The sequence below is a fragment of the Populus nigra genome, chromosome 16 (assembly GCF_951802175.1).
Source record: "Populus nigra chromosome 16, ddPopNigr1.1, whole genome shotgun sequence".
In the NCBI taxonomy this organism is placed as follows: domain Eukaryota; kingdom Viridiplantae; phylum Streptophyta; class Magnoliopsida; order Malpighiales; family Salicaceae; genus Populus; species Populus nigra.
In genome coordinates this window covers 3,373,493-3,385,406 of record NC_084867.1, presented here as the reverse complement: position 1 = coordinate 3,385,406, position 11,914 = coordinate 3,373,493, and the positions used below count along the sequence as shown (strand labels likewise).

Genomic DNA, 11,914 nt, shown 5'->3' with positions numbered 1-11,914 from the left:
ATTAATACGTACGTCCTCCTAGTGAGAGGTTATTAGACTTCCATATCTAGCCAGCTTCTTCTGCATATTCTCAAGGAGGTATCCATGGATTTGCTTCGTGATACGCTGATATATGCAGTAGAGGAACTCCCAAGTACTTGCCTAAGTCCTTGGTTCTCCTAAAACCACAATCCCTGCTACTGCTTCTAGGTAGCGACACTGTTACATTTCTGGAGAAAAATAAATTAGTTTTGCTAACACTGAACTTCTGACCTGATGCAAACACATAATTCGTTCAAGCAAGACATGATTTTTCCCATTTGTTGAGTACTCGCTTCTGCAAATAACATCATATCGTCCGCAAAAAAACACGTGGGAGATCTTCGGACCTGTTGTGCATACTCGGAAATTAAGGTTTCGAAGCTCCAGCTGCAACCTCTACTCGGTAGAAATCGAGTAGACGGCCTTGATTTTTGCTCAGCCATTGTAGAAACTCTTATAAAAAGAAAAGAGTGCCTAAAACATAACTTTTGGGATTATTGTGCCACAAAATAGGCCCAAGTCATAGATTCTGAGGTAAGCATGGGCTACACAATCCAAAAGACATTGTTTTCCAACAAAGCAAACCCCCAACATCATTCTATATGTGATCTTTGTAAACGAAAAACTACTTGTCCATGAACCTTCATGGAGAAAATCCCACTACGAATTCAACAATGTCCATGTGCAGATTGTTCCATTGTTCTTCTTCTGTTTGGCATATTAATAGCCTATATATATATATATATTAAAAAAAAAACGTCCGCATAATGGCTAAGCAGTGGACTATAAAACTATGACGAAGACCTCAATTTCTTCTTATTTGATTATTCTGTGGGAACCCTTTGGGAAGTGGATGAAGCCATTACAAAATGCTTTAGCAATTTATAGTAAATTTACTATAAATGAATATATCAAATGTCATTTAATGGGCATTAATGTGTTTCTTGTTTTGCAGTAATGTATCTCCAAATTGAAATAAGTGACAGATTATTATTATTATTATTATTATTATTATGCAAGAAAACCTAAGAAAAAGAGAGAAAAATGTTGATAGATACTCAAGCATGCCTTCAATATTTAGTGGAATATTATAAAATGCGTGAAATGAAGATATTAGATAAACAACATAATATAAGTTAATTAGTATGCATTGTTTAAATTTTTATTATGTCTTTAAGTGTATTCATTTTCTATTTTTTTTTTATTTCAACTATAATAAAAGAATTAATTTTCAAAAATATCATTGAATAATTAGAAAATTCTTTAATATAATTTGAAAACAATCAACAACATGAAAGAACATATACTTGAATATTCATTTCATATATAATTTGAATAATAGTAAAATAATAAAATATTAATGACTCATTAGAGAACATGTATGTTATAGTTAAAATGGCTTGTTTAGCTGCTTTAGCTACAAAATAAGGATCTGGATATAGATACTCTAAATTAGGATTTTAAATTAATTTCAAAAATAAGATAAAACGACATCAAAATTATAGAAGTAATTTTCGTTATCAAGACATTTGTTAACCAAGAAATACTGAGATAATATCTATATTTTATATAACAAATTAAAAAATATATTGATTAATAACTTGAAAAAAATAGGAATGCTAATTAAAGATCCGAGTGAAAAGTTAATTTTTTCTATAAAAATAAAAGACAAATACAACTATAAATATTTTACCTTGAGTGTCCATTTTTATTTTACATATTTTCTTTTTTTTTTATCTTGAGTATTTACTACGGTTATGGTTATTAAGTATAAATATTTTTGTTCGTATACCTATACAATGCAAATACAATTTTATCTATCTTAAATTTAACTAAAAAACATAAAGATAAATTATAATAATCTCTTAAAGGTATTATAACATTATAGAAATTATTAAAAAGATTTATTACTATTTTAAAATAGTTAAATTAAACAATTTAAAAATAATAGAGATTATATTAAATAAAAATCTAATTAAAAAAATAAAACTAATCATAAATAAAGAGAAGGCCATGAGCTGTGGGGGCATAGAGGTCTGGGCTTGCATGCTTGGTTTAAGAAGTAAAAGTCCAAGCGTGCTTGGTCATGGAATTTTTATTTAACTTTCTAGAAATTAAAATAAATATCCACTAAAGTTGGCAACAGTTAAGTTTCGAACGAGAAAGTGTATTTTTTTAAATTGAAGTCCTCACTCTTTATTTATGTTTTTTTTTAACAACATTCATTACAAGATTTTACAGTTTTATCGATGAAAATATTCCATCAGTATGTGATTAAGATTTTTTTGATAATTTATTTACCGCCGTCTACATCGACAGACTATGTCCATCAGCTTTCCTTTCGTCAGTAATACCATATTCCATCGCTATATCAGTCAGTAAAAAAAAAAATTTGCTGATGGTTTTACAAACGGAAATTGCGCCAAAAAAAAAAAGTTTCCCGCTTGAAATATACTGACAGATTTATCCTGTCGGTGATTGTGTGACAAACCGACGGATTACAACCGTCGGTAAAATTGTCGATGAATGTTTGGAATACCGACCGAAGATATCCGTCTGTACATTTGTCATTCATTGTGCCAGGCACTGTAAAATACTGACGGATTAAGGCTGTCGGTAAAATGGTCGGTGAATCCATAATACCAATCGAATATATCTGTCTGTAAATTCATTGGTGACTGTGGCAGCTACTGTTAAATGCCAACGGATATATTCCGTCGGTAAAACCTTCTGTGATTATTTTTAAATATGTTTTTAAAAAATTATTTAGAATATATAATATAAAATTATATAAATTAATGGTAATAAAAACCAATTATGCAAATAAAAGTTTTATTAAACATCAAAAACAAAAGAAATAAAGTTAAATAATATTCATTACAAACTGAATGTATTTAAAAAAAATATTAAATTAACTATTAAAGTTAAATAATATTCATTATAAATTAACATAATGGCGTAGCTGGAGAAGGAAGAGGAGGCTGGTTGTTATATAGCCAAAAAGAAGAAGGCGTACATGTATCACCACTCTGTGATGCCATGTTCATGATAAATTCACGAAACTGATCATGGTCCGTTTTTTGTTGTGCATTCTCCGCTTTGAGTTGTGCATACGTCGCTGATAGGTGGTCGTATTTTTCGGTGAGCTGAGCCGTGTGTTGCTGCAAGGCCACGAACTCCTTAGATTGGGTGCTCAATACTGATTGGGAGCTTCCAACGGTTGAAACACTACAGGCCGCCCGCAAGTTCTCGGCTGTAGTGTTGGAGAGCCCGTAAACCTGATTTTTATTGGGTCCACTAGATGATCCAATCTCCATCCACAAATCCGGATCGAATTTCGGATGGGTCAAAGGATCGTCCCTATATCTCTCCCTCAACCGGCTATTATAGGTCTCCTGAAAATAAAAAAGGTAATCACCATATTCAATTCAATAAAAATAATAACATACAAAATAAAATGGTTGAACAAACATACCACGAAGTGTTAAGCATGGTTGTCAACGAACTGTTGCACCCTCTTTTGGCGGTCTTGACTCCACACGTGCGTCTCCACAAACAGCTCCATCGGGCTCGACTCACGTCCAAGAGACGTAGCCTATAATGAAAAAAATTTAATTAACAACAAATTAATTTAACGATATATTTCATTTAAATTAATCTTACCATCCGTTTCGCATGTGCAGCAAACGAAACGGAGTCGCCGGTATGCGTTGTCACCGAACCATGAATTGGCCGATTCCGAAGTTAGTTTTCTCTATAAAAAAATAGAAGATAAATACAAATATAAATATTTTATTTTTTATTGTCCTTTTTCATTTTACATATTTTCTTTTATTTATCTTGAGTATTTACTATGGTTGTTAAGTACAAATATTTTTGTTCATATACCTATACAATGCAAATACAACTTATCTATCTTAAATTTAGTTAAAAAACATAAAGATAAATTAATAATCTCTTAAAGGTATTATGACATTATAGAAATTATTAAAAAGATTTATTACTAGTTTAAAATAGTTAAATTAAACAATTTAAAAATAATAGAGATTATATTAAATAAAAATCTAATTAAAAAAACAAAACTAATCATAAATAAAGAGAAGGCCATGAGCTGTGGGGGCATAGAGGTCTAGGCTTGCATGCTTGGTTTAAGAAGTAAAAGTCCAAGCGTGCTTGGTCATGGAATTTTTATTTAATTTTCTAGAAATTAAAATAAATATCCACTAAAGTTGGCAACACTTAAGTTTTGAACGAGAAAGTGTATTTTTTAAATTGAAGTCCTCACTCTTTATTTATGCTTTTTTTTTGTTTTAACAAAAAAAAACTTTTTTTTAACAACATTGATTTTTTTAATAAAATCTCAAGACAATTGAAATAAATATTTACAAGAATTCTAATAATTTAAATTTAAGAAGGGAAAATTATTAGTTGAGGTAAATCTCTCATTTCGTTGTTTATTTATTTTTCTTTTATAAAAAATGTCTTCTTTATTAGTAACAAGTTATTTTAGCAATACTAACTCAGCAATGTAAAGACCAAATTCTCTCTGACTCTCTCTAAAGTCAGATATATATTTTTTCTTTATTTTAAACTGTCTATTTATATTTATAAAGCTTTTATTTAATTGCCTCAATACCCTTCACCTATTTACACTTAATTTTAAATCTCTAAGAGTATTGTTGCTTTTTCCTATTTATTCTCCCTTTATTTTTCGAAACATCACAGAAAGAGAACAATATATATATATATATATATATATATATATATATATATATATATATATATATATATATATATATGCATGCTAACTGTGAGCTCTGTATTGAAGGTATACGATTATATTGAATTTAGTTGCAAGTTTCACATTACAGTTTTTTTTTTTTTTTCACATTAATGGGTAATGCATCATTGCAGTCTCCATGGGTTCTAGCAAATCCTATAGAAAAAAACATAACTGTTGGAAGAAGTTGCTGCTCAGTCAGGAAAATTCTCAATGAATCTGACTGCTTTCGAAATGGATAATACACAGGAATACATCCTTCATGAACTCAGGGAAGATGGAATCCAATCCTATTGACCAAGTGACAAACGATGGGATCATTTATATTATTAAGACGCTAGAAAAAGCTAGCTTAGTTCACACATTAGCCATCGGCTGAAATCATACAATTACAAACGAAGACATCAACAACACTTATTCAAAATGATAGACGTAGAGGTTGTAAGAGAGCCAATAGTCATTTTTTCTTGGCGATGAACAGGCCCCATCGCTGCTCCCCAGATGAACTCCTGATCAGCTTTGCCTTCCATCCACCAACTATATCATTATAGTCCCCCTGGAATGGATAATGGCCAAGTGAGTTGCCTAAAATTAAAGAAAATCAGCATCTAAGAACTCGGGATTAAACGAATGAAGGTATACTCACTTCGGAAAAGTCGTGGATGAACTCATCCTTGTCCTTCTCTATAGCATTTAACTCCCTTTGCAGAACTTTGTTAAACTGAAGGCAGAAGTAACAAAATAATTCAGATTTCGAAGGCCGATTAAATACTAAATCAATGACGATACAAGGGAATGGTTGATCTGTGGCAAACCTGATCAGTTCGGTCCTCTGCAACGACCTCATCAAAACCAGCATCCCTAAGCATCTGCATATCATTCATAACATGACAGACATTTTAGGAATTGGGAACCAAAAACCACATGTCTGGCAACAACAAATAATTTCAGATGCAAATATACCTGGCCATATGCTTTTACATCATGAAGATCATATCCTCTCTGTTTAATGTACTCGGCGAATTCTGGTGATGGAGTTCCAGCACACTTGCAGTAATCACTGATAAGTACTTTACCTCCAGGCTTCAACCACTTGAAGAAAGATCTAAATAATGCAGGTTTGTCCTGAGACATGGTAGTTCATGAAGTAAAATTAATCAAGGATAGGAATAGAGGCAGACAGGCAGCTTCTAACAATACAGAAAATTAAGCACCATGCAAAAATTGTAATGACTTTCTTATATCACTCGTAGTCCCGAAACGTTCACATAAATCAGGTTTTATGCAGGTCAAGGAGCCTGTGTTTTTCAAGAACAAATATAACAGAGTGGAAAAATTCTATCCGAGGAACAGCACTGAAAGCAGTATCACAAATTGACCAGTAACTTCTAACAAAACAGAAAGAAAAACTGCGTGCTGCCAAAGAAAGCCAACTCTCCAATCTTCACAAATCAAAAGCTACTTTGCAGAAACATCTGAGAATTCTTACTTGAATGTGCAAAATGGTGTCACGGCTGTAGATAACATCAAATGCGTTGTCAGGATATGTCTTTGTAGTACAATCAGCAACTTCAAACTCCACAGAACATTTGAGCCCAATGGCACGTTCAAGGGCAAACGAAATCATATTTATGGAGAGGTCAATGCCTACAACCTCCACATCAAAGTTCTCAGCCATGTAAAAGTCACCTCCCCCAATCCCACAGCCAACATCTAGGACTTTCTGGCCAGGCTTAAGATCCAGTTTTCCCACAAATTCTTTAGTTGTTTCTGCACAGATACAAATATCCATTTAGAAACAGTAATGCAAGAATAAGAAGAAGAGATCAACGAACTAATCTGATAGATATTTTAATATTGAGAAAGAATTTTTGCATTGAACTCTTTGAAAAGAAATATATTCATATGGTTAGGCCATTAAGATAGTTCACAAAAATTTTCCCTTGGTATGCTCAACAAGGAAAGGGGTGAAGATAGAAGCACATTGTCTATGCAGGTGCTTGGCCTTCAGGTTGTAATTTCAAACTTAGTAGAAGAAGGCAACTTATAGCTTTTTCCCCCAACTGGGAAGGGGGAGAAAGAAAAGAATGGAACGGTAGCATACCAATTCCTCCTGTACTCACATAACCTTGTCCAAAGACACGCTCATAACGTAATATGCCATTGGATTTATACTGAACATTATCTAAGAATCGCTGGAACCCCTTATCCTCATATGAACTAACTTTCTGCCATATCCAACAAATCTGCACCAAGCAAGTATTGCATCATGTCAATTAACCCATCTAATTAAGCCTCAAAGGAACAAAATCAAATGATCCAGTTTCATTGCCTGATTCTGGTTCTTTTTGTTTTTCACATAAGCTGAGATGCATTTGCAGCCAACAAGAGAGAGTTCGAAAGAATTTCCAGACCCATCACGCGTATGGCATTCTTTAAACACCTGCAATGCAGTATATATAATGTTTACAAAACTTCATGAAGATCTTGTTAGTTATTGCTTACAACCTATAAGGTTAACTGAAAAAATGACCACAAATCACCTATATTGAGGGAACAATAGCCATTAGGAATCATCAATCTATATTCATTTTATCTCCTGAAACATAGAATCTTACTGGTTCAATAAACATTTGAACCTGAGTGGTGCTATCATACATAGTATAACAGATATAAACAATAATTTTTTAGCTCATCACACATGTTCAGTTAGCAAAACGTGGAGTCCTTTCGAAGAATATTTCAATAAGAATCAAACCTTCGTGTAGAATCTGGGTTCCCGGTAATGGGTTGGGTTGTATTTTCGCTTAGAATCTCCAGATTGATGAAAACAAGACTCTCTGAAGAAAATAAACCCATCAACCTTCACCCATTTGACCATCCTTTCTACCAGATTCTCCACCTGCAATCCATGTTAACAATACACAGGAGACAGAGTCGTTATCAGAGTTGTAGAGAAGGGTACTAGAGAAAACTAACTTGCAACCACAAAGACTACACCAGTTTCAAAGAACAAGAAGACGCCTGATGAACCATCACAAAGACTACAAAAGAAGGCATTGAGAAAATAACGAGCCAAGGAAAAAATTACACAATATTTATGTAGGATACTTCATATATAGACTGGTGCAACCTTAAGCTGAATTACTAGCAAATCCATAAGCATATTGTGAAATGAAATAACAAGTAGGAATAAGGATTAGGAACGTTCACCTCTTTGTCAGAGAGATACATGAGAAGCCAATTTGAGAATATCAAATCCACCGACCCCTCTGAAATATTCAGATCTGGGGATGTCACATCAGCGCACATAAACTTGACATTTTTATAGTGTCCGTTGATATTTTCATTCTGCAATTAGAAGATAGGGGAAAGAAAATACGATAAAACTCGAACAGAAATCTAGAAATAACAATACACATCCAGTTTAACAGGCATAAACAAAAGGCTCTTTCTGTATATAAATATGGAGGACCACAGTCACCTTTTTTATTGCACTCTCAATGAAGTCCAAAGCCACTACTTGGCCAGCCTTCTGTGCTAATTCCCCTGTGAAACGGCCAATACCAGCTCCGAGTTCCAAAACTGTTTTTCCTTCATAAGGTGGAAGCAGAGAAAGTATCTGTGCATACCACCAATTAGTTAAGTTTCAGAAAATTATATAAACCATAACAGCAATCAATGATCTAAAAGCATGAAGAATTCAAAATGAAGATGCATATTTATCAATGCACTAACAATATCATTGTAACGTATTTTGAAGAACAATATCTAAAGGAACAATTTTCTGTTAAAATTTACATTAAGTAAACAGGATTGGGATTTAAATCAAACAAAGAAGCAGTAAAGAACATCTGAAGCAGGGATCTTGAACGATCATTTTACAATTCATTACTCCACAATTAATGCTGCCAAATACCAATGTACTAAACATTAAGTAAACAGGATTGGGATTTAAATCAAACAAAAAAACAATTACACACACAACATTCCTATGTACATAATAAAACAAAAAGGAAAGGAGCCTTTTTTGAAGCAGTAAAGAGAAGTGTACGTACCTCAGGTCTTTCTTCCTTGTCAAGTTCAGATGCTTTCGAGTCAAGCATCATTGCATTCACACTCAAATCAGAAATGTTATCCATCCAATACTTCTTCTGAATATCGCGTTCTTCCACTGACAAACCCAGAAACAAAAACCAATGTAAGACTAATCTCGACGTAATGCACTCCATATATGTAATCTCCAAAACATTAAAAAAAAAAGTGACAATACATAAAATAGTAAAAAAAAAAAAAAGAGGGGAAAGCAAACAAAACCAAAAAGAAACGATTCTTCAAAAAAAAAAAAATGGGTATCGTACCATGAGTAGCCATTGTTGAAAGGAACTTTCTTTAACAAGAAGGAAAAGCAAAATGGGTTCTCTCTTTGAGTGTTTTGTTTAAAAAGAAAAGATTTTGAAAGGAGATGATGGTGATGAAAACGAAAACGAAAACTTAAGAACCCTCGACGGCAATGCAAGATTTTGAAAAGGTCCTGGATCTACGGTCATAAGCTCTGCATCACTTATTTGCTATCCTATAAAACTCTCCTGCGATGCTCAGCTTGGGTTTCTGATACCTGGTATGTGTGGGTTTTTTATATTGATAAACCAGGGTTTTTTTATGTACTGCCTAGTTTGGCTTATTGCATGCATGATGATGCCTCTTATTTACTTAATAATTAATAGCAATACTTTATTTTTGGGTTAAACAACTACGTTTGAAAAGGACATAATTATAATTATATAATCTTTTTAGGCAGTCTTGAAGTTAAAACTCTAATAATTATATTCAAAATTTAATTAAAAAAAAAAGAGCCATGTCAATTGGAATATAGAATATCTACATAAACAAACAAGAGTGGAAATATATATATATATAAGGTCTAGGATCTAGCAAAGTATAGTTTATGTTTTATTTTTTTAGTGTCATAAATAAATTAATAAGTGGAGCCAATAAAATTTGAATGATTGATATGGGACAGATTTAAAGAGTATTTGAGTGAGATAATAGTTGTTTTATAAATATTTTTTACTTGAAAATAAATCAAAATAATTTTTTTTATTTTTAAAAATTAGTTTTGATATCACTATATTAATCAAAAATATAAAAAAAATTAAAATTTTATCGAATTTAATTATATTTGAAACACAATAATAAACGTGGAATTAACCCTTCAGATCCCACAATGATTCGAGGGGCCACTTTAAGAATCTAGCAATATTGTTTTTTGTCCGAAAATAGGGGGAGAAAGTGAAGAAAACGAGTGCCTATTGGAGGTAGACTCGGTGAAGCTGCGAAGGGCCACAGAGTGAAGTGAATCTGAAAATGTATTTTGTTGATGGTATCACGTGAGCTTCTTATAGACACTTGCCACCTACCATCAACTATTACTTTCCTAATCTGTCGTTGCTATGTATCCACTTCCCCACTTTTTTTTAATGATTTTTTATTTAAAATGATAATAAATTAATTATTTTTTTATTTTTTATGTTTTTGATTTATTAACACCACAAATTAAAAAAAAAATATCATTTTAATATATTTTCAACTAAAAATTACTTTTATAAAAACATCGTACAAACACATACTTCATAAAATAACAGATTAATATGTTTCCTAATTCACAATTTGTGTACTCTTCCAAGAATCATCATCTTTTCATCAAATCAGCCACCATTGCTTTGAATATATAGATAAAAACATGATTTTTTTTCAATATTTTTCATAAATATGCTGTGATATGTGTGAGCATAAGTGTTTTGTTAGTACAGAATGAATAGATAAAATTGAAAATTCTTATATATATATATATATAGAGAGAGAGAGAGAGAGAGAGAGAGAGAGAGGGAAGTGAGATTTACAACATGAATGAGAATTCGCGTACGTATCAAACCAATAAATCATCTTGTGGGTTTAGTGATCATCAGATCATCCTCGTGTTATTTTGCTAATTTGTAAGCTCCCCATGTCATTATGATCGATTATTACTTGGGATTGTCGGTAATGGTGTGATTTACAGAAAGATGTGGTGTCTTAAGGATGAGCACAGTACATCAGTTCTTGGGGAGCTAGGGCCATCATAGCTGAAGCAAGGGAATGGTTAGGGCAAACTCTGCGGGGCAAATTCTTGCATAACGCAGCCATGGATGCTATATATTAATCCAGTAGCGAAAACATGAGGATAATGAGGTAAGACTACGCTAAGAAATCATCATATGTGTAATTTGTACGTAGTTTTTTAACAGCCAAAGACGATGGTGCACAGCACATATTGAAAGTGTTTCATCACTTAACCCGTGAACACAGAGAATTATTAAGGATAGAGAATGAGGAATCTCACCACGACTGGCCGGCGGTGGTGTTGAAAAGGGATCTTCAGTGGCGGAGTGGGTGGAGGACATGGAATCCTATGGATGAAAGAAGCAAGATTCTTCTTCTTCCTTTTGTGGAGAAAAAAATTAATAAAGAAATCAGCTGTGGTTGTGGCTTGGAAACGGGTTCATGAGGGGCCTCTTATAGAACTGATTGATGTCGTGCTCAGTGAGTCCGTTGCCCCTTTCCACGTGATCATGGACCTAGCCTCCAATAATTTGCGCTGCGTTTTTTTGTTGCCACACAGCATAAAGGTTACTAAAAGTGTTACTTTTTATTTTCAATTATTATTTTTATGATTTTATATCATTTTTAATATGTTTTTTTTTAACAATAAATTTTTATAAATAATAAAAAATTATTATTTTAATATATTTTCAAATAAAAAATATTCCAAAAACAACTATTATTATAATTTTTTTATACTTTTTATTGAGAAACAAAAACATATTTAAGAAAGGTGTGGTTGAGATGCACATCAATGATTCAGCTTTAAATATTGATATTTTAATGTTTGTGGTTTCTCCATTAAGGTTTGTTTTTTTCGACGGTCGACATTCACTGCATTACAAATCCTCCATCTTTTTTATATATATAAAAAATTAATTCCACTATCATGATCTAATTTTCTAATTATCATCAAATTCATGTTATTTTAGGAGCCACAAACTTGAATATACATTAATATAATTATATTAT

General features: G+C 32.3%; 1 protein-coding gene across 2 annotated transcripts; it reads right to left on the bottom strand.

The window, feature by feature from the left end:
* Positions 1-5,094: 5,094 nt before the first annotated feature.
* Positions 5,095-11,317, bottom strand: LOC133675563 (phosphoethanolamine N-methyltransferase 2). 2 transcript variants are annotated; one of them, XM_062096985.1, is made up of 12 exons: positions 11,184-11,317; positions 8,860-8,975; positions 8,286-8,423; positions 8,015-8,152; positions 7,560-7,703; positions 7,134-7,244; positions 6,906-7,047; positions 6,291-6,571; positions 5,765-5,926; positions 5,617-5,670; positions 5,448-5,522; positions 5,095-5,357 (listed from the first exon to the last, which is right to left on the bottom strand). In XM_062096985.1, the coding sequence occupies exons 1-12, from the start codon at positions 11,242-11,244 to the stop codon at positions 5,259-5,261; spliced, it is 1,521 nt and encodes a 506-aa protein (XP_061952969.1). In that variant the 5' UTR covers positions 11,245-11,317; the 3' UTR covers positions 5,095-5,258. The 2 variants fall into 2 exon arrangements, with proteins under 2 accessions (XP_061952969.1, XP_061952970.1); XM_062096986.1 differs by lacking the exon at positions 11,184-11,317 and adding an exon at positions 9,163-9,431.
* Between the last annotated feature and the right edge of the window lie 597 nt (positions 11,318-11,914).

Coding starts and splice junctions, on each gene's coding strand:
- LOC133675563 (XM_062096985.1), bottom strand. CDS start 11,244: ATGTCCTCCACCCACTCCGCCACTGAAGATCCCTTTTCAACACCACCG. Junction 8,424..8,859: donor ACAAGGAAGAAAGACCTGAG/GTACGTACACTT, acceptor TGGTATGCACAG/ATACTTTCTCTGCTTCCACC. Junction 7,245..7,559: donor AACCCAGATTCTACACGAAG/GTTTGATTCTTA, acceptor ACTGCATTGCAG/GTGTTTAAAGAATGCCATAC.